The 27,666-nt window shown below is 38.2% G+C and overlaps 1 protein-coding gene across 3 annotated transcripts in view; it reads left to right on the plus strand.

Moving 5' to 3' along the window:
* The window catches only part of IL1RAPL1 (interleukin 1 receptor accessory protein like 1), a 735,754-nt gene that overhangs the window by 556,860 nt on the left and 151,228 nt on the right, over positions 1–27,666 (plus strand). For all 3 annotated transcript variants that reach the window (XM_061453322.1, XM_061453320.1, XM_061453321.1), the window contains one exon: positions 7,226–7,300. In XM_061453322.1, coding sequence (XP_061309306.1) covers positions 7,226–7,300 — 75 coding nt within the window. The remainder of the gene's footprint in view (positions 1–7,225; positions 7,301–27,666) is intronic.

The raw sequence follows: 27,666 nt of genomic DNA on the forward strand, positions 1-27,666 counted from the left end.
GATTGGTGTTGGGACTGGTCTTGTTCAACATCTTTCTCGATGACATGTACAGTGAGATTGAGTGCGCCCTCAGCAAGTTTGCAATGACACTCAAGCTGTGTGGTTCGATTGATACGCTGGAGGGAAGGAATGCCATCCAGAGGGACCTTGACATGCTTGTGAGGTAGGCCAATGCCAACCTTATGAAGTTTAACCATGCCAAGAGCAAGGTCCTACACCTGGGTTGAAGCAATCCTAGGCACAGCTAAAGGTTGGGCAGAGAAGAATTCAGAGCAGCCCTGCGGAGAAGGACTTGGGGGTGTTGGTTGATGAGAGACTGAACATGAGCCAGCTTCAGTGTGTGCTCGCAGCCCAGAAAGCCAACCGTATCCTGGGCTGCATTAAAAGGAGCACGACCAACAGGTTGAAAGAGGTGATCCTGCCCCTCTACTCTGCTCTCGTGAGACCTCACTTGGAGTTTTGTGTACAGTTCTGGTGTCCTCAACATACAAAGGACATGGAACTGTTGGAACAAGTCCAGAGAAGGGCCACAAGGATGATCAGGGGACTGGAGCACCTCCTGTATGAAGACGGGCAGAGAATGTTGGGGCTATTCAGCCTGGAGAAGAGAAGGCTGCATGGAGACCTCATAGCAGCCTTCCAGTATCTGAAAGTGGTCTATAAGGATGTCGGGGAGCGACTCTTCACAGGGGACTGTAGTGACAGGAGAAGGGATGACTGGTTCAAACTTAAACAGGGGAAGTTTAGATTGGATATAAGGAAGAAATTCTTTACTGTGTGGGTGATGAGGCACTGGAATGGGTTGCCCAGGGAGATATGAATGCTGCATCCCTGGCGGTGTTCAAGGCTGGGTTGGACAGAGACTTGGGGGACATGGTTTAGTGGGAGGTGTCCCTGCCCATGGACAAGTTGGATCTTGATGATCTTTAGGTCTTTTCTAACCCTAACTATTCTATGACTCTATAGTTAGAGATGAACAGATAATGTAAAACCTCAACATCTGGCTTCATTTGCTGTTCTCCCATATTCAAACTGTCATTAAACCCAAGTGACTTGCTAGTTAAAAAATCTTAAATAGGCTTCCTGCAAATATTCTTCCTGTCTTCTAAGATTTCATTTTAGCAATGTCATTTCTTTTCTCAATATGCATCACAGTAACTTTTACATAATAATGGTCTCTTTAGTAGTCGCCATTTTATCTGCTGCTGCACTTTCTCGCAGAAACTGCTAATATTGTCTTTAATGCTCTACATAGTTCTTTTAGGAAATTTTTCTGATGTAAAAAATATGAGGATGTAAACTTCAGTTTTGGAAAAACATCATAAGAAAGGATTAGGTATGAGAAATAAAAACTGTATTCATTTTTATGTCCAGAGCAGGAGGTTTGGGGCATTTTAAATGTGCAATAAGACAATGAGAAAGTGTCGTTGTTTAAGGCCAGCTGCCACGCAGCCCGCTAGTTCACACACACACCCCCCAGGACAGAAAGACATAAACTGAAAAAAGAGGCAGAGTTTTTTTTCTTTCTCAATGTAAGATTTATGTGAACATTTCAGAAGATAGAGCTGATCTTTAATCTGTCGAAGTAAATAGCTAGGTCACATTAGGTTACTCGTTTATGGTCACATGCCTATGGCTTCACACATGTAACTTTAGTATCTGTATATGCATCTATCTGCCCTCAGTTTGAACTGCTTGATTCAGTGTATAACCAGCCTTGTTTACACAGTGAGACAGTTTTACAAGGTTACTGTGCAATTCATGGCATACATGTTTTTAAATGATGCCCTTGTGAATGAAAACTAATCTGATTGCAGCTGAGAAATGAGATTTAAGGTTGTTAGAAGTATCAAGATATTATAAAGAATTCCCTTTCTATGGAAGTCCTTACCATACATATTTTTTTTTAAAGGCAATGATTTCTCTAGTGACATATTTGAATACGTAGAGTTATGCATACGTTAGGAGAAATAAGGAAAAAACCAACATCCTTGTATTGCATTACCTATGTTTTGCTCTGCTCAAAATTGCTCTAAGGAACCTGAGAGTTCCCCAAATTAGTATTCATCTGGGCAGTAACTGTGTATACCAATGTTTCAAGGCTTCAGGTTCAGGCTGCACATAATTAATTTTATTGCAGTCTATGGTATACTACTGTTACTGCATTATTTGTTTTACAGACATGATTATTGGAAAAAAAAAAAAAAGGAACCAAAATCATGTGCAACTGTTTTCCAAGGTACAGCACTTATCAACTGAAATGCTATAGTTTTTCCTCCTATTTTTATAAATACCTGTGATTCCTAAATATTGCCATCTACAGCAGCTTTTCATAAATGATGACTTTCTAATGACAGTGCTTTATTTAAAGAGCCCCATCATGATACGGACCTTATCACAGCAGTATAAAAATCAAATCTATTGTTTTAATCTCATTTGAAATCTTCTCTGCTGCCACTGATATAAGTTTAGCAGGCTTGAAAATGCTTGGTTAAATGTTGAGATGTAGTAATTAGAGGGGTAAGCACACCACGTGCACTTAATAGCCGGACACCGTCCAACTCTGAGGGCATGAGGAGTAGGGAGTAGTGCCAGGCACCATGCTCAGAAGTGCCTGAAGGTTCAGCTTTTAGTTAATCAGACCTAATGTCCCTTCTCTGACAGAGATGCCTTGTCCCCGGAGTGATTTGCCTGTGGCAAAATTAGCGGAATGAAGTGAGCGCAAAAAGAAATCCAGGCACAGAAAATCAGCAGGGAAGATAATAGTAATGAGGAATTCCTTAATTTCTAGAGGCAAGTTGAGATGGGGGATCTTTCTTAACTGCAGGGTGAAGTCAGAGAAACAGTGTGGACTTCAAGAAAAGAACTCCATCCCTCTGGCTTCTTTTGTTTCAAAGTGTATGAATATTTTGCCTTAGCATAGCAATGAATTCCTTGCCTGATTTAATTCTGTGCCTTAGTTGCAATGCGTTACAGGGCTATATCAGTCATTTTTTTTCTAAAAATGGTCTAAATTCATAAACATAAGAGGTTTAATCTCATTTTCTCAAATCTCAAAAGGATCAGAAGGGGTTTCATCCTCAGAAAGGAAGTTTTACTTCAATAAAAAAGTTGAAGAAATACTCTGAAATATAGATAACTCAGACTGGCCAGGTAAGGCAGCCATTCCTGTGATTTTTTTTATTTTTTTTTCCCCTGCAGGAAGTGTCTACCCAATAAACTGGATTTCTGAGTTGCAGACAACTCCACAGCCCTTCCTGCCTCTAAGAAACTGAAATTAACTGTAATCATTACAATTTGCAAGGAAGAATCTGAGAGCACTTTGTAAAACAGACATGAACATAGAAATTTTGAATTATTTTTTTTTCTATTATAAGTCTTGTAGGGTTTGAGGCAGTTCTATTTTTGATATCCAGATTTGTGATTTTTTTTTATGTACAGTTTGAATTAAGCTTTTCTTCATTAGCTCTGCTAAATTGTAACAGGTGGGTGGTCTCTTCAAATAACAGAATTTTGCATAGGGAAATGTATATTGTGACCATAAGCTTCTAAACTTAAAAGGGCAGCTTAGAAAGAGCAGTATGGAAGTAGGCAGCTGATGTAAAAATATTATCTTCTGGCTAGTTACCAGAAGGGTGACGGATTGTGATGGCTCTCACTTTCATTGCCACAAGATAGATTGTTCAATATGTTTTAAATGTAAAACCAGTCTGATAGACTTTGAATATGAATTTAGGCACTTTCTCTTTGAGCAGGATCAATATATCTGCAACTAGATTGTATCTCTGGAGTTAAATAGTAATTTTTAATAAAGCTTCAGAATTGGTAACATGATTTTTTTTAACTTCAGTTTGTTTTTAATCAAAATCAAGTTTGACATATTTGTGACATTCGTCACTGGTGGTTCGGAAATCAAATATAAGATTGGCCATAAACTTGATTTATGATCCAGTAACCCATCATCTTTTTTTGTTTGTTATTTATTTTTTTCTTTTTAAAGAATTCGATCCGTCAAACCTCATTTTTTTGAGAGGAATATACCAGTTTTCTTAACTCTTAAGTGGGAAAGAAAGGAAAAAAAAAAAACCAGACTAAACTATCAATAGGGAAAGAAAGAAAAATAAAAAGTGGGGAGGGGGAGAGAGAGAGGGAGGGAGAAGTGCACCCATGCATCAGTAGGGGATAATATCCAGGAACTAAGATTCTTGCCGACAGGCGAGAACTCCCTTATGCAAGAATAAGAATCTGAATACTCTGTTCCGACTGTATGACAACCCTGTTGATAACTACCTGGTGGGTAGAGGACCCTCTCTTTGTGTTTTTTAAACACATTCAAAAGAATTCTGGTTCTTTGTATGCAGTACAGAACAGGAAGTGCTTTGAAATCATGAATATTTTTGTAGGACATGAAAATTATTGCCTTGCAGCATCTATTAGTGAAAAAGAAAAAAGTTGCTTAACTTTTTAAGAGACCAGATGTAGTTGTGAGTTTTGTAATTTTTGTTTGATTCTAGCTGTTTAGTAAAAGTTTAGGAAGCAAGGATGAATTTCTAGGTTTGCTGTTTGATTTAGTAGATAACTGTGCCTCAGTAGACCCTTCTGAAAATTATATTAATTTTGAATAGCCTGTTGCATGGTGAATTGACCCAGTTAAGAAGCCAAATCCCATGGTTTGAAGGACATAAAACGGCTTATAGGAGACACATATGTCTACTTCAGAGTTTCTAAATCAAACAAGGGTTGCAGATACTCTGTGCTGTCCATTAATGTTGCTATCTGTGGAGAATGTAAACTTGAAAGAAAGAGAGGCAGCTGGAGATATTTCCACCTCTGCCTCAGTCCATATGGATTAATTGCAATGAAAACCTACATATATTTGCAGGTTAATAAATAGATGAAATAACAGACACTAAAGGTGTTGATTGGCTGCGGGCACATTTCAAATCACCTTTGAAAATCTGAGATTCTAATTATACCAAGTTACAGAAATTATTTTCCTTGCCTGTATTACTCCCATTCACAATATTTCCCTACAGCCTAAACCTCTCCAATGCAGAATACCCAGGGTATTTTTTTTTTTTTTTTCATTTTCAAGATGGGTTAATGAGTTTGCCCTGGAAGATGTGATTGCTTGTAGTACAGACATACCCACAGCAGTGTTAGATTGGCAGGCATCAGTAGGGAATGCAACACTGAAATACTGATATTTGCCCCAATTTAAAGAGCTTAGAGGTGCAGCGTCTTATTAAGCATTAATTCTTCCTGGCCACAGGTATTGGTGACTATCACATGTCAGTCTTTCCTTAACTGAGAAAAAAACTGTTTTCTAATCTACTTATTTCTTGCATTCAGATTAACTCCACCAGTTACTATATCTTTACTTAGAATGAGAAAACTTTGTTTGCTGGAAGAGTTTCAAAACAGATTTAGAACAACAGTGACTCAGAAGATATTATCTGATGAATGGTAATTGACTTGAAAATGACAGAACTGCAAAACTAAATTTAAATTCATAGTGGATGATGGTTAAAAAATTGCAATGTGCTGATAAATTATGAGCCTTTACAGAGGAGTAAAGAAATGGAAATGACTAATTTTTCAGTTTAAGAAAAAATGTATTTTGAATTCCTTTGCCTTCTATCCATATTATCTCCCATCGACCAAAAAAAAAAAAAGACAAAAGAGAAAAGAAAAATGAGCTAAAAATAATTCAAATCAGAAAACAGTGTAAAGAAAAGTCTTTCACAGCTGTGGCTCTCTCCAGAGTCGATAGTCTAGAATTATTTCCTAGAAAAGTATAAGAAAGTAGAACCTGTTGTTGGAAAAATTAATGGAAGAAAAGTCTGTGGACTAAATCCTGTTCTTTTCCTATCCTTGAAGAAATATTTTGATTCAGTCCTAGATTTGATAGGGTCAAAATTGCAGACACCAATTGGGTGGGTTTGTGCTCTGGTCAGATAAAGGAAAACCTCTGTAATGCAGACACATGTGAGTAGATAATGGATCCATTCTGTCATTGTTGCGAAGTTGAAATTTGTATTGTAGATTTTAAAAGGCATCATACCTTAATCAAAGAGGAGAGGAAACAGTAAAGGGAATGCATAAACCTCTCCTGCAATTCAGCTGACAGAAGATGAGTATGTTTAGTAGATTAAACCCATACACATGTGGATGTATGTGTCAGTAAGAAAGGGAACAGTGATTTTGACAAGTTGGAGGGAAGAAATATTATAGAGTTATATCAAAATGTCAAATGTACTTTAAATCTCTGACAGCCCATAATCTGTGTTAAAGACTGAAGTATGAATTAATGTTGAAAAGCAAAATATCAAAGTGTTCCAGGTTGGAGCTTTCCCCTGAACATTTACTATAAATTTTAAAGAAAAAAATAAATAAATGTTCTTTTTTTTTTTCATATTGCATGCACTTACCTGTCAGAGATCAGTAAGGATTACACTTGCTATCAACAACAAATGTAGTACTAATCAATATCACTTCTGTGAATAAAGTATGAAGATGTTATATAAATCTAGTGGAATGACTGCACTATTTAGACGCATGGTGTGCACATGCTTCAACAACCTTCAAAAGCTTTTTGACCACTACAAAACTCTTCCTATTACAAAATTTGCGTAAGTCTCCTAGTATTATTTCAGGGCAGATCAAAAAGGAGGAGGAAAATAATCTTCTTAGAAAGTAATCTTACTAATCTTGACATTATTTCACTGTATCTGTCCCTTGGATTTTGAAAACTGAGCCTTTTTCCTAGTATTCTACTGTCAAATGTTTCAGTGACGGCAATATCTTTTAAATACAATTTTAATCAAAATTTCAAAATTGTTTTACAGTAACTTTGATCATATTATTTCTCTGTTAATAACTACATTTGATAGAAAGGTAATTAAATATTATAACAAACAATGAAATGCTGGATAATATTTATGAAAATACAAAATTATAATATATCAGTGCATGTTTTTTGTGAGAGTTTAAAGAGATGAGTTTTATTAATGGAAGTGAATTCAATATCTTAGCATGTGAAAGATTCTAAATATCAGTGCTATATTTACTCTCTAAGCAGAAATATTTACAGCTACTGAACACATGAGCATTATTTAAACAAAAGAAAAACTGAAACATATCTGAAACAATAGGTATAAAATCAAGTCTTATGCTACCCAATAATAATCAGAAAACTAAATATGTGAATGTCTTTCTTTTCTAGCACCACTAACAGATAAACCACCGAAGCTTTTGCATCCCTTGGAGAGTAAGCTAACAATTCAGGAGACCCAGTTAGGTAAGTAGCAAACACATAATTTATATTTAGATTTTATGAAGGTATTTGATGTGTTAATGTATGAAGACAATGTGACGGTATGTTGACAATAATTTCATGGAAAAGACTTTAAACATTGTTCCATGGAGAGATGTGCCATATATCATCTAAAAGATTGTTGTTCACGAAAAAATTGGTAGCAATTGATACTGAATAATAAACTCTTTAATGTTTCAGATATTGGAATATTAAACCAGATGCTGGTTTTTACCTTTGCTGAAAGTCTACAGTTATGTTTACCTGAGCTTTTCTTTCCAAACTTCCCCTTTTCTATATATTTGTATATACAGATATAGTGGTGTAAATTCTGCTTCAAAGACTTCTTTGCTTTGGCGATTATTTGAAGAATTTCAAAGATGTTCTGTAATTGTAAATGTTGTACTGGTCTAAAACCATCCAGAAAACAGTGAGAAGTTAATATAATAGGACCTGATTATTCTGAATGTATGAATATATATATGTAAAGATAAATGGAGAGAAATTGATGCATGAAGAAAACATTTTGCTTATTGTTTTCTAGCCTAGTGGATGGTGGGTATATTTTTTTCACTTTGGTCTCCTACTGCTGTACAGGTAATTAAGACTCCAAAGCTAAGTGCATGAGTTACTAGAGTTTGCAGGATTGACAATCTATCTCATTTGTAGATGGACACAGAGGGCAACTTGTAAGAAATAAATAGTCCTCAGTAGGCTATGCTGGAATTATGGCTTGGGGTCAGAACAGTAGCCTATTGATAGATTCTCTAGCATGTTAGCTACAGAAACAAATGGAAACAAATCTGGTGGTTTTCTAAATCTCATTAAAAAAAAAAAAACAAGGGAAGCAAAACTCACTACATTCTGCAGCACCAGAAAAAGCAGGCGGCTTGCAAATTAATTCTGACAGTCATTGGCAGAACATTTTATGGTCCTTGCCAGTATATGGCTAATAGTGGACAGAGAATAATTCCTTTGTTTTAATATTAATAAAATATTGCTTTAAATTATTCATGCTATTCAGGTAATATTCTGAGATGCTCATATATATGTTTTCAGAAACAATTATAGAAAAGGAAGATGTAACATATTTCCCTCTAGAGCTACTTTCTGTTGTTCTGAAGGTATTGTTTCTGATGTACCAACTCAGAAAACTTCTGTATGACAATCCTAGATGATCTTACCTTTTTGCTTGAACAAGCATAAGGAACAAAAAACAAAGTGATTCCACACATTTTTATCCTAACTAATGTTGCTTACTGAGATATTTTTGATGAAAAAAAGCAGAAGGGAGAACTTTTTGGGGCTTTGATGCTGACTTACTAAATATACTGCATGGGTGAGACTATTTCAATAAAAAGTGTAATTATTCATGGCTGGTTTTTACTGTGATTTTTAGAATTAATCACATTTGTTTTCTTGTAGTTCTAAGAAACTAAATAATTTGAGAAGGGCTGCATTTGGAAAAGACATTTTCTAGAAAACTAAATAGCTATTGATGAATATGAAAGAGTTAATTTGAAAATGTCACTTTCAGGCACAGATGGGAAAGTTTAACTGTGAATGAATGTGAAGCTACAATACTTAGACTTATATCAGGAAGTTACAAGAATATATTAATCTGTTGTTTAAAAGCATGTTAAAAACTTAGAACTGGTGCAAGTGCAAAATAAGTGATAGTTCCCTGACATGAAAATTATGTTGTTCCACTCCTAGATCCAATGTCGTGGTTGTGCTTTGAAAGCTCTGTTTCACTTTCACTGAGGGTAGTTAGCATTCATTTCAGGGGGGCAGTGCATACCCAGCAAAAATTGCAAAATATTTTAATGTTGGAATAATGCCAAGATTGATTAAGTCAAACCTTAGATAGTCACCTAAGCCAGCAGCCTTCTAAGCACCTGAGGCTTGAGGTGACCACATTTTGTAGACTGATCTAGACACTGCCACAAAACATGTTAGGCTTCCAGAGTGTGTTTCAGATGGTGTTTGTCCCTTATTTGGAAAACAAATGTGTTGGTGGAAGGGGGAGAAGTGGAATGCGTGTCACAGAAGAGGGAAAGCATTGAACCTGGAGCTTGAAGTAGGCTGTGATTGTGTTAACAGGTCACTGGCTGGTGTGGCAGGGAACTGGGGCAGTCCCTGCTCTCCCCCAGTGTTTCTGTGTTTCTCAGTTCACAGGTCTCCATCCTAGCTGGAAATGAAGCAGGTTGCAAGTGTCAGGGCATGCCTTGGTGGGTGCATACTTAAGTTACAGGGATGCATCAGCTTCTTCAGGTGCACATGGTGTGCTGAAACATCAATAATGAGGGGTCACCTCAAAATCTTTCTCTGCCTGCAGGCCACTTGTGATAGGTGCTAGGCATGCTTTTGAGAAAACCCTCAAAGAAAACAGAAAGAAGTCAGAGTTGGAGAATTTGGACACCTCAGTCCTATGAACATACAGGTTCCCATCACACTCAAGCTAGCCGCAGTCTGTCATGGAAAAGGTGTCCAGCTATTCACCTAATGTTTGAGAGTGTTGAGCATGGCTGCACTGCAATGAGCAACCTTAGAAAGTCACAGGAATCATGAAATGCCTTTTTATTACACTGAATAATAGCCAGAAGAACACAAGATGGAAACTGGAGAAGAAATTCATTTCTTAAAGGCTTTTCTTTACAGACAGTATGAGACAGCCGAAGCATGAGAAATCCTAGATGAGGAAAGAAAGGTTAGTTCCCAGCTTACCTGTTCTGCACTAAATGCTTTTTGATTGTAAATTCACTTCCAATTTTGTAATCAATAACTTGATCTTGTTGCAACTTAATCCTAATACTGTTTTCTTTTTAAGCTTTTCTCCTGTTAAAAGGGTTTTTAGGTAGCTGTGATGACCTCAATATAAAATGCTTCTCTGAAAAAAATCATTCCAGATAAAATATGTCAAAAAAATACAGTCTCCAAAAGTTTGAAGCCTGCAACAAGCTCGAAGCTATCATGAGATGAGGAGTGCTTCCCACTCTGTGGTCTGTCAGCAGCATATGCCAGGGAGGAGAGAAAAGCAGGCAATGAAGGGGAGGCAAGGCACAGTTAATGAAGAACAACTTAATGGCCCAAGGACTGAGGAATTCCAAAGGTCTTGGCTTCTGGGGAAAAAAAAAATCTAGTGAAGAAGAAACCCACGTCATAATAAGGGAGATTTTAATCACTACGATCTTCTTATTTAAAAAAAAGGAAAAAATGAAAAGAAATTTTTTTCCTAGGTATCCTAGTCCCTTCTTTTTCAACCTTCAGATTGCATTAATCTAACTATTCTGTAGTTGAGGTAGTCCATAAAGGGTAAAACATTTTTTACTAAGTAAGAGACAATAACTGAGTCAGAAACATTCAATTGCACCAAGGAAAAGTTTACAGTTACAGCTCAGTAGCAACATAGCAACTGATTTTTCTTCTATTCTTTTTCCTAATTTAATAAAAAACTAAAAGGTCATGATTAAGACCACATAAGCATGCTTATGTATTTTAAATGTTTGTTTTTCTGTCTGTCTTCATCTGTGTGTGCACGTCTAAGTATGTATGCATGTATACATAAGTTCTGCCTACATATATAACACATATATATAAAAATATAGAGAGACAAAACTTAACAATGCATTTCTTCAAATTTTATCTCAATTTATTAATGCTTTCTCTGGGAGAGATTTATCTGATTTAATGATGGTATAATAAAACTTTTTTATTAGTGTTAGATCATAATCCATTGAGAAATATCTGCTCCAGGGGATACTATATACCATAATCATCTGAGGTGCATTCTGTGTTAAGCATCTAAATATGATTTAAAGCAATAAAAAGCTCCTTTTTAGTCTCTCTGCAACTATTACATTTCATTATTTATGTACAGATTAGATATATAAGAATTTTCTCTTTCAGATTGTGCAGTTCTTCACATTTCCTATTAAAATTGTAAACATCCATTTTATTTTTATAATATGAGAGAAAACTGTGGAACCTGAAACGATTTTTCCATATGAACTGGATAATCATCCAAAAGTTTGACTTCCTGTTTAAGATTTTCTTAAACAATCAAAAATCATACGTCTCTTACTAGCAGAATAAAATATAATCAGATACAACAAAACTCTTATAAGAGTTCTCTGTGGGAGACAGCAGGATATAAGTTTTTGTAACCAAGATCATAATAAATACCAAATACCATATACCAAGAAATGCAATTTAGAAATAGGCACATACTGTACATGATTTCTACCCTGTGAAATTATAGTCCTAAAAAGGCACTAATTGTGTAAATCTGAAACATCAGGAATCACTTCATTCTGTGATCATTTTTCCCAGATTTTTGGCTTCAGGCCATGTTTCTTCATGTTTCTAAATTATATCTAGGCACTTCATCCTGTCTGATGTAGAAAGAAATGCAAACATTTCCTTGCATACAAAGTAAAAAAAAGTCACTTAATGGTACCATGCAAAAGCATTAAAAAAAAACAACAATAAATGTCAAAATCAGAATTTAATAGAGTGTCCTAAGTATTTATCATTGAAAAGTATTTTAAATTAATGAACTCCTCCAGAATATTCTGCTTTAGAGATACAGTTGTCTTGTGAGCTACAATGGTCCTCATATGTCAAGCTGATCTCAATAAGGATGTCTCTGGGCTATTGGTGCAATGACAAACACTATTACAGTTTTGTTGTTTTGTTTTGTTTTGTTTTTTCTCCCAAGAATTAGTCTGCTTTCCAGTTCTAGAATAAATGTTTTCTAGCATTCTGGTGAAGTTAGGATATCCTCATCCAGTCCAAATGAGGAGTGGTTTTACAAGAAGCTGCACTGAACATTTTTTTTTTTGTCTTAGATGTATTGTAGATTTGTAGATTATATTAAGATTTAGTGCTGTGCACAGGTTTCATTTTGAAAGATCCATCTAAGTCTGCATTCATTCTTACTAGCAATAATTATTGTGGATTTGTCAGTTTGTCACGTCAATAGAAAATTGAAAGTTATTTGGAGGAACACTGAGAGGCTGAAGGACTTAAATGCTTGTGATAAGCTCTTAAGCTTTAGAACATCATAACAGTATGAATATTTTGAAACAATCAGTTTAATAGGATATTTTTTTATATTTGTTAACAGATGCGTAATGCTGAAGTTCAAGCTGTGCATACTGAGGTGCTATGCTTGTCTGTTTACCTAGCTTATTGAGGATGAAATAACATACAGAATCCCTAGATATAATCAATACAAATTTGTTATAAATGTCCAATTCACTGGCTATTTAATTTGCTATTACATTTAATATCTAAGGAATTTTCAAATAAAACAAGACTTATGAAAATTCAGTTTGATGTTATGTAGCATAGTTACTTAATAGAAAAAAAAAGCAATTCCAAGAATAGTTTACTTATGTCATGTATAGTAAACCTTCATGTAACACTTTGTTAGTGGTGAATGCATGCTCAAGAACTATAGGTCAGTGAACTCCTTTGCTTTGGGTTAGGCTTGAGGATATTAGGATACACATGGTTATTAGTCCAAACTTCATATCTGACAACAAATTGCTGGCAATGTATTCAACATTCACATACCAATCATAGTTTGTGACCTATATTCCTCTCAGAATACTCTAGACATCTCTAAGCAAAAAATAATACAACACTATTTTCCACAATCTGTCTTTCAATTTCTTATCTTTCTGCCTAAGGTAAAATTATGACAGTGGACTAGTTTGTTATTTTTCTTGTTTCCACACACAAAAATAATCTGAAAAAAAAACATATTTATTCAGCACTCTAGTTTTCATGCTAATCTGAAAGTGTACACTAAAATAAAGTCCAAACCAAAGAAAATTGTGGTGAACACTTGTTTCACTGAACACAGAGGCAACTCTTGAAAACCATGGAGGTGGGAAGTTAAAAGATGGAGAAGGCATCCATTTCAGTAAAAACAGAATTTAAATTTACACCCCAAGGTCTAGTTATTTGTGAGTCCTGTCTTGCTATCTACCTTGAACCAGTAAATGTCACCTTCTAGTGCATCAGTAATTTCAAATGCTGAAAGTATCCTTTAAATCTCTATCTGCTATATTACAAATATACTGGTCTCATTCCAATAACTAGCATGTAATGACTGAAAATATTTGCAGGAAAGGAAATATTAGAAAAATGTCGTACTTACAAAGAAATAAAACATATTGAGTGACTACCTATATTCACTACAGAAACAAAAGAAGCACATAGCCTCAGTTAAATAAGTTGTGTTATTAAGAAAAAATTATAACAAGCATTGCAAAATTACCCCTCTCTATACTAATTGAATTGGTGAGTAGCTCGAGAGAGGACGCCTTCAACACCGGAGTGGGGGGGGAGATCAGCGTCCAGGAGCCTCAACTCAGAGCGGCAAGAGCCTCCCACCGAGGGAGCCTCAAGTCCTCGACAGGACCTGCCCATGAGCCGGCAGCTCAGCTGACGAGAGCGAGCAGCTGACTCACAGGGGGCGGAGCCGTGAAGCAGCGGCACCAGCCCTGACTGGGTAAAAACCTGCCCCAGGGAGCGCGAAAGACCGGGAGCGCGGCGAGCAGGCAAACAGAGCGGGTCGAACGGGCGAACAGAGCGGGTCGAGGCAGTTCGCGCGGGCAGGCGAACGGGATGATGAGCACTCGTCGTATGATCAGAGCCCGGTCTGGGAGCTCTGCTCTCGCTGCCCCGGCGGTGGCCAGCGTAGGCACCCAGACAGAGCCGATGAGGGGAGGCTGCAGTGCAGAGCTCAGGGTGTAGAGAGTGCCTGCACCGGTCTTGCGAGGGGAGGGTGCCCAATGGGCAGGGCTGCACTCGGTGCTCCCTGGTGGAGGTCCTCCTGCAGCAGGGGCTGAGCTGTGGGATGCTGTTAATAGACTGCGAGATGTCAGGGAAGCTGAGAGGAAGCAGGAATGCTTGCTCCACGCCCAAACTGTCCAGGGCCCTCGAGCTTCACCTCTACGTCATGAAGGAAAGAAGGAGGCCGTTAACCTGGGAAGCTGGGAATTAGTGACAAAAACAACCAAAAAAAGAAGGAAAAGGACAACCAAAAGCAAGGGGCTTCCTCCTAAATCTGTTGTCCTCACGCAGAGCCGCTTTGCTGTCCTGCAGGGGGCTAATGAGGAAGCGCACTCGAGCCAGAAACAGCCGGCTGATGCACTCCTAAAGAAGATCTCCACTGGTGCTGCTAGGAAAAAGCGGCGGGTCATAGTAGTAGGGGGCTCTACACTGAAAGGGACAGAAGCACTTGTCTGCCGTCCAGACCCCGTCTCAAGGGAGGTGTGTTGCCTACCGGGGGTACGGATCGGGGATGTGGCAGAGAGGCTGCTTCCTCTAGTAAGTCCCACAGACTATTACCCACTCCTGGTGATACATGTGGGTGCTAGGGACATAGATAGTAGTAGCCTGGGGAACATAAAGAAGGACTACAGAGCCCTGGGAGAGGTGGTTAGGGGCTCTGGAGCTCAGGTGGTCTTTTCATCAATTCTCCAGGATACAGGGGAGGACCTAAAAAAATCTGGGAGGATTAGCCAGGTTAATAACTGGTTAAAAGGGTGGTGTCATAGTCAGGGGTTTGGGTGTCTTGAACACAGGAATAAAGTTTGTAGGCCAGGTCTAGTGGGGACTGGTGGAGCTGGTCTAAGGGAAAGAGCAGTTTTGGTAGGAGGCTTGCCAGACTGGTCAAGGAAGCTTTAAACTAGATGTGTTGGGGGAGGGGGGCATCATTCCATCCCAACACACCCAGTCAGTTGCCAGCACCTATAATAAATGCTTGGAGCAATGTAGAGATATTCCAGCTGCTCCAGCCAATGAGCTGGCTTCATTTGGAGTTCGGCTCAGATGCCTCTGTACAAATGCCCATAGCATGGGGAACAAACAAGAGGAATTAGAGATGTGTGCACATCTACGGGGGTATGATATAATAGGCATCACAGAAACATGGTGGGATGGCTCCTATGACTGGAGTGTTGGAATGGAAGGTTACAGGCTCTTTAGAAAAGACAGGCCTGGCAGGTGGGGAGGGGGAGTTGCCCTTTATGTTAGGGATAGGCTGGAGAGTATGGAACTCTGCCTGGGGAGAGGTGAGCAGTCCACAGAGAGTTTGTGGGTCAGGGTTAAAGGGAATATAGCTATTGGAGGCATTACGGTGGTGATCTGTTACAGACCGCCTGATCAAGGAGAGCCTGCGGATGAAGCACTCTATAGACAGATAGGAAAAGTCTCACGCTCGCAGGCCCTTGTTCTCATGGGTGACTTCAACCACCCTGACATCTGTTGGAAGGACGGTACGGCCTGGCACAAACAATCCAGGAGGTTCCTCGATTGTGCAGAAGACAATTTCCTTCTGCAAGTAATAGAGGAGCTGACAAGGAGAGGTGCCGTGCTTGATCTTGTGCTCACCAACAGGGAAGGGCTCGTTGGAAATGTGACTCTCCAGGGCAGCCTTGGATGCAGCGATCATGAGATGCTAGAATTTGAGATCCTCAGGATAGTGAGAAGAGCGTGCAGCAAGCTCACTGCCCTGGATTTCAAAAGAGCAGACTTTGGTCTCTTCAGGAACCTGCTTAGGAAGGTTCCATGGGATACAGCCCTAGAGGGCAGAGGGGCCCAAGACTGTTGGTTGAGATTCAAGGATCACCTGCTACAAGCTCAGGAGTGTTGCATCTCAACCAGAAGGAAGTGCAGCAGGAGGGCCAGGAGAGCTCCTCGGACGGATAAGGAGCTCCTGAGGAAAATTCAATTGAAAAAAGAGGCATATAATAAGTGGAAGCAAGGACAGGTGGCATGGGAAGAGTACAGGGATGTTCTCCGAGAAGCTAGGGACCAGGTTAGGAAAGCTAAGGCTCAGTTAGAATTAAACTTAGCTAGAGGTATTAAAGATAACAGGAAGGGATTCTACAGGTACATAGCAAATAAAAAACAGACTAGGGAGAATGTAGGCCCCCTCAGGAAGATCTCGGGAGAACTGGCTACACGGGATTTGGAGAAGGCTGAGGTTCTGAATGACTTCTTTCTTCGGTCTTCACTGCCAAAGGCTCTGACTGCACCACCCAAGTCTTGGAAGGCAGATGCAGGGACTGTGAGAATGAAGACCTTGCGCTCACTGTAGGAGAGGAACTGGTTCGAGACCATCTTAAAAATCTGAATTTGCACAAGTCCATGGGTCCTGATGAGATCCATCCGCGGGTCCTGAAGAGCTGGCAAATGAAGTTGCGAAGCTACTGTCCATCATATTTGAGAAATTATGGCAGTCAGGTGAAGTTTCCAATGACTGGAAAAAGGGAAATATAACCCCCATTTTCAAGAAGGGGAAAATGGATGACCCGGGGAATTACAGACCAGTCAGTCTTACCTCTGTGCCTGGCAAAATCTTGGAGCAGATTCTCCTGGATGGCATGCTAAGGCACATGAAAATCAACAAGGTGCTTGGTGACAGCCAGCATAGCTTCACTAAGGGGAAATCCTGCCTGACCAATTTGGTGGCCTTCTATGATGGGGCTACAGAACTGATGGACGGGGTAGAGCAGTTGATGTCATCTACCTGGACTTGTGCAAAGCGTGTCCCACACGACATCCTTGTCTCTAAATTGGAGAGACATCAATTTGATGGATGGACCACTCAGGGGATAAAGGACTGGCTGGATGGCCGCACGCAAAGAGTTGTGGTCAACTGCTCAATGTCCAGCTGGAGACCAGTAGCGAGTGTCCCTCAGGGATCGGTGTTGGGACTGGTCTTGTTCAACGTCTTTGTCGGTGACAAGGACAGTGGGATTGAGTGCGCCCTCCGCAACTTTGCCGATGACACCAAGCTGTGTGGTTCAGCTGACACGCTAGAGGGAAGGAATGCCTTCCAGAGGGACCTTGACCCACTTGTGAGGTGGGCTGGTGCCAACCTCATGAAGTTTAACCATGCCAAGAGCAAGGTCCTATACCTGAGTCGGAGCAATCCCAGGCACAGCTAAAGGTTGGGCAGAGAAGAGATTCAAAGCAGCCCTGTGAAGAAGGACTTTGGGGTGTTGGTTGATGAGAAAATGAACATGAACTGGCAGTGTGCGCTTGCAGCCCAGAAAGCCAACCGTATCCTGGGCTGCCTCAAAAGGAGCGTGACCAGCAGGTCGAAGGAGGTGATCCTGCCCCTCTACTCTGCTCTTGTGAGACCTCACCTGGAGTATTGTGTGCAGTTCTGGTGTCCTCAACATAAAAAGGACATGGAACTGTTGGAACAAGTCCAGAGGAGGGCCATGAGGATGATCAGGCGACTGGAGCACCTCCCATATGAAGACAGGCTGAGGAAGTTGGGGCTGTTCAGCCTGGAGAAGAGAAGACTGCATGGAGACATCATAGCAGCCTTCCAGTATCTGAAGGGGGCCTATAGGGATTCTGTGGAGGGACTGTTCATTAGGGACTGTAGGGATAGGACAAAGGGTAATGGGTTAAAACTTAAACAGGGGAAGTTTAGGTTGGATATAAGAAGGAAATTCTTTCCTGTTAGGATGGTGAGGCACTGGAATAGGTTGCCCAGGGAGGTTGTGAATGCTCCATCCCTGGCAGTGTTCAAGACCAGGTTGGACGAGGCCTTGTGTGATATGATTTAGCGTTAGGTGTCCCTGCCCATGGCAGGGGGGTTGGAACTAGATGATCTTAAGGTCCTTTCCAACCCTAACGGTTCTATGATTCTAATGCAATGGAGGGATTGGAGATGTGAGGCTGTAGGGTCATATATTTTGTTTCTTTCATAGTTTTCAAGGCAATTAATTTGAAGTAAGATATGCTTGCAGTTTTCAATAATTCGTTCAGGTCAGGTTTTTTCAAAAAACATGTGGTACATTTCTGCTCATTAAAAATTATAGGAGGACTAGCTTCTTGGTGCTAATTTTGTAGTACTTTTAGAGATTGATACCAAAGATACTTATGGTTTTGTTATAGTTTAAATATTAGTAGAGAGTTTCTGTGGGTTTGTTGTGTCTTTTTGATCTCTTGCTATTTTCTTTTAAACAGCACATTCATTCCACTTAAGTTAAAATTAGAGGATTTCTTTTTTGAAGACTTTTTAAGCTGTTGATTCAATTCCCACATAAAGAAAGATGACTTAAAAAGAAAGCGGCCATTATTATACATTTTGTTTTTTCCTTTTTCAAGTGGTAATTAATATCAAAACATATATTTTATCATAGATACAGGATACAAGGTGCTTTGTTTAGTTTTCTAGCACTTTGGAAAGGTCAAGCATTTCTAAGCATTAAAAAGCTTATAAACATGCATACCTTCTGCCATGTGAGTACTCAAATCAGTGAGATTATTCTTCTGTGTAAAAACAACCCAACCAAATGAAGGAACAGAAATTGGATGTACAAGGGCAAAATCCAAGACTGAAATTAGTTGTAATTACTATTAGGGAACAAAAGCTAATTAGTTTGTCCAGGGTGGTATTGAGAACAATTTATTTACTGTAGTAGGTACATATGTTAATGTAACCAACAATAACAGTACAACCTAGTTTAAGTCCAAAATTTAAATTAGGAGTAAAATGCTATCAAAAGTGATTCAAAAGGAAATAAATCCATCCATTAAACTAGATGGCTCGCTATGCTGATGATGATATGAGTGCAACAAACCCTAGTGCTGAGACATGGTGAGAGTGGGAGTGCGTAGCCAGGGAGAAGACAGCATAAAGGTGTTTTGGCTCAAACTGATTATGAAACATCACTCTAAGTCAATACTCGGTCATAGAGGCTCCCCATAAAGTTCATGTAGATTGAGAAGCACTGGAGTGGCATAAATCATATCGTAACACAGTGGAACTGCTCTGAAGCTACCCATATCTTCCCATGAGGATGTATTTTGTCAGGACTTTGGCACAGTGATACCTTACTCCATTCACTGTATAGGATTTTATACTTTGTTTTAGACATGTGGGATGACACACCTGAAGTTGGAGTGTATGAATCACTTCTTTCATGACACCTATGCATGGCAGGTGAATAGATCTTTCAGATACATTTTACGCTGAACCATTTAACACTGAGTTTCATAACACGAAATGGCATAGGTATAGTATATCATAGAAGTTTATGGCCCAGGTCTTCTGACATGTTTGCATTTTTTACTGTTAAAGTTATTGAAACATAGCTCCATAAACTGAGATGTGTTAATGGTTTAGCATGACCAAACAGTTCTGTTGTTATCTTAATGTTATTTAAAGCTATACATGAATCACACTGCTACTTAACAAGGTATCTGTTATCCAGTTACAGAAACTTGAGAACAAGGAATACATTTTCCAATTATAAAGTAAAAAAGTGTATTAGTCATGTCAACTCTCTAGTAAAAAATTCAGTTAATTTTGTTTATCCATTGTTCTTGCTTCATCTCCTTGGTACTCATATATAAAAAGCATACTGGTGGATGTTTCTTGTTTTTGAACAGAAGCATATGTGCTAAATTAGTGATAATGAGAACAACATAAATATTTTTAAGGACTGATTTTAGTCATGATTATACAGCTTATCAAACTTCAAAGACAGTTTTAATTTTAGCAGATGTTATTTTCATTGGTAAATTTTCAGTTTTTTAGTATTGTCATGTCAGAAGATTTATTCTCAGAATTTTTTTAGTTGCTCCATTTGGTGGCATTAAAAAATAATTTCAAGATTGTTCCTGCCTTTGAAATACTGCTTTGTTACGGAAAAAAAAAAACAAAAAACAACCAAAAACATACTGACTTTAACGCAACCTATGAAGTAAGATTATTGGCTCTACTTTATCTGTACAGTACACTGAAAAGGTATCTTATGTCTAATCTTAGGACTGTGGGATATCATTTTTTACTTTGGTCTCACTTTATGTTATAGGCAATCATCAGTGAAAATAGTACAAATTAATCATTATAAAAACAAATCACTCGGCTTTTGAAATTCTTCCCTTTTTTTTTCTTTATACTGGAAACCAGAGTTTTCTGTAAGAACAAGATCTGCTGTGGTCAGCATCGTATGTGCTAAACTTCCAAACCCGCACTCTCACTGCATGCAGCTAGTGCCTGCACAAATTCTGTTTCTGAACTCCATTTTGCTTAAGCTTTTTATGTAATTAGACTTAGAGTTCTAGCCTGAAGTAGATCAAAGAGAAGACTACTGAGAGAAGTCAGTATGTCCCAGAGCTTGTGCATCTCCTCCTTTGAACTGTGCTTGTCATTTACAAGTGTTATCTTTATTATGGTAAAATGGTGTCACTGATCAATCTATCACCTACTACTCCACAGTATCCCAGCCCTTATCTCCTGTTTTGCTTTTGTGGCAATCTGTTAACAAGTGTGGGTGTGGACCAACCCCTCTGAGCTGTCATAATACCCCAAGGCATGAAACATAGTTCCTGAGGTTTTTTGTCCTAAATTCAGTATGTTTCATTTAAAATTAGCCTATTGGATAAGGAGATCCACATGAGCAGGCACTCAGGCACTTAGCAGTTGCCCGGGGGAGGGGGTGGGGGTGGGGGGAGGGAGGTGGGGGTTGGGGGGGTGGGGAGAAAATATTTCACTGCTGAGGCTGTGCATAGCAGCAGCTCTGAACTGCCACAGGGGAGGAGCTAAGCATGGTTTATATAAAGGTCATATTACTCTGGCGGCTGGATTACCCTCCAGGTGGCAATCCATGCTTTAGGGTTGAAATAAATCTAACTTCTTGGAAGAAAGAGAATTTAAAGCATCTTATTTCTAGGTCTGTATTTAACGTGTTCGAGCTTTTCAAGGAGTTCTCTAAATCCTCGAAGTGGTGGAGATTTCGGGCAGGTATAGAAGAGAGTAGAAAGACAAAACTGAGAGAGACTGCGGAATAATCTAATGGGCTGTAGGAAAGGCCTCAATTTACAGACTGCTGACAGTGGTGGTTAGAATCATAGAATCATAGAATAGTTAGGGTTGGAAAGGACCTTAAGATCATCAAGTTCCAAACCCCCTGCTGTGGCCAGGGACAACTCACACTAAACCATGTCACCCAAGGCTCTTTCCAACCTGGCCTTGACCACCACCAGGGACGGAGCATTCACAACTTCCTTGGGCAACCCATTCCAGTGCCTCACCATCCTTACAGTATAAGAACTTCCTCCTTATATCCAATCCAAACTTCCCCGGTTTAAGTCTGAACCTGTTACCCCTTGTCCTATCACTACAGTCCCTAATGAAGAGTCCCTTTCCAGCATCCTTATAGGCCCACAGCATCCTTATAGGCCCAATCCTTATAGGTTAGTGAGTGTTGTTGATAGTTCCTTGATAATCTTGATCCCAGGTAGATGTAGGTAAGGGATATGCCAGAGAGATTAAGGAGTGGAGCTGATTCCATATCAGTACAAGTGCCTGGTACATTAGGTGCTACAACTTCTCAAGGCACATAGAAAAGCATTGGACTGCTGGTAGCAGTTTACAAGCAATCCACAGATGAAAAGGAGGATTTCAGTAGTTAGAGATGACTGAAGATGGTAACTATTGTGCATTTGTAATTGCTGGTTATTTGGTTATTTCCAAATCAGTAAATTGAGGTCTCAAGAATGACTGAGCTGTAGATCAGCTGAGCCTCAGTAATTGACCGCTTACAGCATTTCTTGAGATACGTGTTAAGTACATTATAAATGCAAGATCAAGGATTGCTGAAGTTTAAGATGGCAGGGTTTTCTTTACTTTTCAAAGGCGCAACATTATCACTTACTGTGGTATAGAAGATGTTATGCAATTCCTTAAACTGTGATCATACATTTGTGAGTTAAATGACAATACTGAATCCTTACTAAATTATCTAATATCTTTTTTGCCTACTCAGAATATAGCAGTTCCTTCGCAGTTAGTAATGATAAATTAGTTAAAATGACTGTCTGGGCTATTTTAACTTTTACTGGAAAGCACCGAATTTTTAGTTCATGCACACTGCTCTGTACAACACAAGTATGTGAAAAGTTATATTCTTCTTTGAAACCTTAAAATCTTTTTCATAGTTGCTTCTGTTATATGCTAGCAGTGCAGGAATTTATCATACATGAATGCCATTTCTAGGAAGTTCCATTTTTTTTTTCTTAGCTCTTCTTCCAGCAGAGACGTACCATTAAGTCTATCTTATAAATGAATTCAGTAAAGGACGCTGTTTATATGTATTTTTTATGACCTTTGCATACAGAATGATAATATATATGTCAGATTTGCAGGGTGTATTTCCATACATTAAACATTTGTCATTTACCTGCCCCCAAACACATTATATATCACACAGGTAACTATGTGTACAGAAATTTACTTTGTTTATAATAATATAACATGATATTGTATTTGAACTAATCTTCTGGGTTTATTTTCAAATTAATTATAAAAACCACCAGGTATTATCGTCTAAAATTATTACCAGCTTGTTTTTCAGCTCATATTTTGCAGCACAGAAGTATATTCAGCTAGGTCAAAAGACAAAAGTAACTAAATCTGAACAGAATTTTTGTAATAATTTTACAGTTCAAACTAGATGAAATGTAAAACTATACAGTTTAAATAATGAAAACCCAACATGATATGTAAGTATCAACAGTTTTATTCTCTAGTATATTCTATCCAGAAAAAGAATATTTTTAATTCTTTTTATGAAGGGTATAGAAGGATATATTGTTTTAAAACCATCAGTCTACCTAGGAGTGTAGCTTTTTAAAGAGAAAATGTTGGGTTATGGTACCCACATGTTGCCTGTGTGGGCACAAGTACAATCAAGTTACAGTAATTATAGGTTTTACTGGCTGTGTACAGTAACAGTAAATCCATAAAACCCCTGTTATCTTAAACAGATGAAAAATCACATCCTGCATCGTTGTCCTTATGGTAGTAAGCCATAAAAATGTTTTAAGAGACGAGGGGAAGTTGGGTTTTATCTATTAACTGTTTTCTGATAAATTAAAAAAAAAATAAAATCACTGTTGAATTTGGAGTATAATATGAGAATTTAAACTGGGAAAAGACAATAAATGGAACAAAATTTCAATAGGGTTCATTCTTTCTTGTGCACCTGTACTGCTGAATACTGCCTACTTAAAATATTGATCCAAATAATAACTTATTTTGCTCCAAGTAAAGACTGGAGAAAGGGGAGGAGGGGAAAAGAAAGAGAATCCATTAATCATTAGTAAAGGTCAAGACTTGTAAAGGTTTGTGCTGCCTCTTTAAAAACATAAGATAATTGTAGAAATAAACTGGAAGTAGGTGGCTTTAGGGAGAATCACGTAACTAAGGAAATAATTTGTGTTGCATTAATGTCAGGATTTTTTCTAATAGTGACTAATGCTGGAAAAAAGTGTCTCTGGCAGAATCATTACATGAATTTTATTAAAGGATATAATATCATTAAGGATATTTAAATGACATATGTTTCCCTTAAAAGTTCACTTTTTAAAAACATATCGCTTGGAGAAGTAAGTTTAAAAAGCTAGTGAGGTAGAAGTCTGGCATGCATAAGTAATGATAAAAATGATAAAACTAATCTCAGAGAATGACATTGAAAGGATTTCTAAGTTTCTCCAGCCCCAAACTTTTTGTGATTCTCTTTAGCCAATCTTCTTCAGATGTCTTTGCAATTTAAAGCTTTTGCAGTTACATAAGATAAATACAGATTCAAGATTTTACATCTTTCTATGGATGTAAATGATTCAAAGCCTGAGGACAATTGAATCAATTCTGTATTGGAAAAACAATATAATTGTTTCTTCAAAAAGACTTAAAAACACCCTCAACATTTTATTCTATCGACGTGTAAAATGCACCTTCTCTCCTTACCAGGTTCACTCTCTACAGGTTTGTACACTTTTGTCTTTAGTAATCTTCCTGTCTGATGGAGATAGAGACTTTTACATGCAATACTACTGCCATATTTATCTTTCACATAAAGGCCAAAGCCATCAAATTTTCCTTCAGTTCCAGTTATGTTTCTTCATTTCTCTTCGAAAATAATTGGTTTTATTTAGGCAGTTCCTACCCACCCTTATAATAAATATTTTTATCTTGTGAAGAATAGTGATGGTTTTCTAGTCTGGGTTCTGCCTTCTTTTACTATTTCCCAAGAGTTATTTTAATGTAACTGGAAAGGTGTATCTAAGATTTAAACACTGTGCCTTTCACAAAGCTAAAATACCTTCCAGTGGTGGGCTGCTCTTCACTTGTCTATATGAGGGACCTTTAAAAGACAAGTATTAGGTTTCCAATTAGTCTTTGGCTAGCAGAAGTGGGACAGACACATCTTACAGCAGTAAATTAAGAAAGATTTTCTTGAAAGAATGCTTTTTTTTTTGAACAGCAAAAGCTTTGTGAGTGGTAATTCCTGTAATGAAAGGTATTTCACTCCTGCTTAAGTTTCACCCAAATACCTTGAGAATAGAAGAGAGTTTCTCCTTCCCTAGTTTCCTTCATAAAAGTGACAATTAAGTCATTGAACAAGAGGAAGTAATTATCTCAGAAACCTCTTCATCTTCCCACATCTTTACCTGAACTCCCCAGAAAAGCATCAAAAATCCTGTAACACTCAGGTACAAGTATATTTCATAGATTGCAGAAATAGCTAAGGTAGGTATCATACCTTTTTCAAATACTTGCTGAAATACACTTACCAGTGGTGGGCAGACAAGGAAAACTGACTGAAATTATTAAAACTTGCTTGGTTTGCAGTCTCCACTTGTTTTTCCATATGTTTGTTTTGTCATAAACAAAAACTGAAAGCTTTTGGAGGAAATACTTCTCCTCTACTATGGATAGACCATCTAGAGTCATGCCCAACTACTGATAACTAGTCATGGTAGCTGTAACCACAATAGTAATAACTGTTTTGTTCTTTCACTGGAAAGAGATTTAGATTACAGCTATTGCTTCTCAGTCCATCCTTCTCCAGTGTGCTGCCCTCTCCATGAACCCTGCCAACATCTCAACCCTGTAAAGGACGCTGTTCTTCTTCCTTTACCGTTATCTTCCCAGCCAAGAACAGAAAGAAAGACAAAGAACAAAAGGAGAGCAAAACTTATTCCACGTAGAACAGGTATCTCAAAATGAAGCTTAATAAATAAATAAATAAATAAAAATCTATGCAGTCTATCAATACCCTTATGATTAGAAGACATTTCAGAGCTGCCAGGCACCCCATGGGACTCTATGAAGATGGAAACCATCACTGATCCTTTGTAGTGTGCATTTGACACTTCTGGCTAATGAAAACTCTGTTAGGTCATGGCATAATTTCAGAAGAAGTATTTGCACTAAGAACCAAAGGTGCTGCTTAGCACAGCTTTCATTTGCTATTTCAGCAGCTTTGCAAGGAATCAGACTGTGTGTTTGTGTCCATCCACCATCTATCCACACTACCATTTTAATGGGAAATAAAATGTAAAGAAAATCGCGGTAGAAACGATATGTAGAGAACACAGACTTCAAGACAGTATTTATTATTACTCTTCTCATTAATCCCAAATGATCATTATTTTCAGGCAGAAGCCTAGTGATGTTTCAGCAATACAGAAAACACATGCTCATCTCTGGCACTACCTTACTTCTGGAAGGGACTAAACAGATGAAGAATGCTAAAACACATACTACTGAATTCAGTGCACCTGCTTGCCTTTTGTTAGATGATTTTATATCAGCAATACAGTTTCTGTGACTTAATGATCTATGCATGCATGAGCTTGTGTGAGACATCACACACAAACTTCCTCATTAGCAGTTTATGTAGTTATAGAAAGAACTGTTGTGTAGAAATGCTTAATGAAACATGAAAGAACTTTTTACATGCTCACAGTATCTTCTGCTTGTTCCATATTAATGCCAGATTTTTCCCTGGGTGCTTCTTGTATTCCTTATTTCTGTTACCAGATGTTGACTTTTAGTGATATGCATGATATTTAAAATTTAAATTTTCCAGTACGTCGTGCCTGGTCTTTTGGTCAAATTTCAATGAACAGACTAAACTTTATAAATAATTTCAAAGGCATTTGAGATATCCTTCAAAAACCTCTAACCAAACAGCTGGGTTGGAAAAAGAAGAAAAGGTGTGTATAGTAATTAATAAGAAATAAGAAGTAGACCAGGAGACTAGGTATAATGGGCATAAACAGAGCCTCTAGCAGAATAAAAAATCAAGGCCATTTAAAACCAGAAGTTCAGGCATCAGGCAGTGAGAGTGCAGGAAGCATGCAAAACCTCAGCTAACAAGGAAAAAGGTCCTTGCAGGAGTTGAGGAAAAACAAGCAAAGACTGGAAAAAGCAGAACAAGAGGAGGGAATCATGGAGTACAGCATAGCCACAGCCCCTTATGGAGAATATCATTAGGAAAACACTTGGACCCCATTGTGTAACAGAGGAAAGAGAAATCTACAAACTTCTTCATTGGGGTAGTGTAGTGTGCTACAAGAAGCAGTTAAATGCCAAAGGGAAGGAGGATATCTATCGGGTGACTGTGTTATGACTGTAATGGAAGGGCACAAGGGCATAACAGAAAGAATCTGTCTTTTTAATGCTGCCAGGATTACAATAGATATCAAGTGAAGGATTCCTTAATAATCTTCTAATTAAGTTAATGTCAGCCTGCAAGGCTAAAACTGATTCCTTCTGTTTATTAAATGAAAACTGAAAGAAATAAACGTAAATAAATTCTACGGCAGGAAATAAATTAATTTTCTAATTATATTAGACCATGCTGGGTTATAATTATCCAGTTGTGTTTCTGTTGAATACTTACACATGAAAGCAGATTCCAGTAAGTATAAGTATCAGAAAATACAATGCATGTATCAGGAAGTAAGAGGAAAAAAGATGGAAAAGTTGGTCAGCAATGGTCAGCAAGTACTCTGTCATTTCAGAGTGATTGATAGGGCACTTTTGGCCTTTGAAGCTCTAGCATTTCCATATCCTTTTAACTATTCATTTTCAGTTTTAAACTTATTACTGTCATGTAAAATTTGTGCTAATGACTGCTCATGACTAAAATAAACTGTGGAGGATGATGTGGATCCTGTCCAGGAAAACTCTACACTAGCTTTAACAAGGGTATGCTTACATTCTAGTGACAGTGTACGTACCTCGCTGGCCTATGTTGACTATGGGAAGTTGCATTTGGTATTGCTTTGATCTGTGAGAGTCTGTGCTATATTATCTATTTTACTCACACTTTCTTGTACTTTTGCTAGCAAAATATATGCATTCATCAAATCCATGGAAGCCAGGAGTGTCTTTAGAAAATAGAAGTAAATTTGAAAGTATAGTCAGGTAGAGAGTCTGTTCCTGACATTTCAGTATCCACCCCTGCCACTTTACCTATATATGTTTACCCACTGAAACACACAAATTG

Source organism: Pezoporus flaviventris, unplaced genomic scaffold (genome assembly GCF_033815535.1).
Source record: "Pezoporus flaviventris isolate CSIRO_AGI_PZ_B2104156 unplaced genomic scaffold, CSIRO_AGI_Pfla_v1 ptg000015l, whole genome shotgun sequence".
Lineage (NCBI taxonomy): Eukaryota > Metazoa > Chordata > Aves > Psittaciformes > Psittacidae > Pezoporus > Pezoporus flaviventris.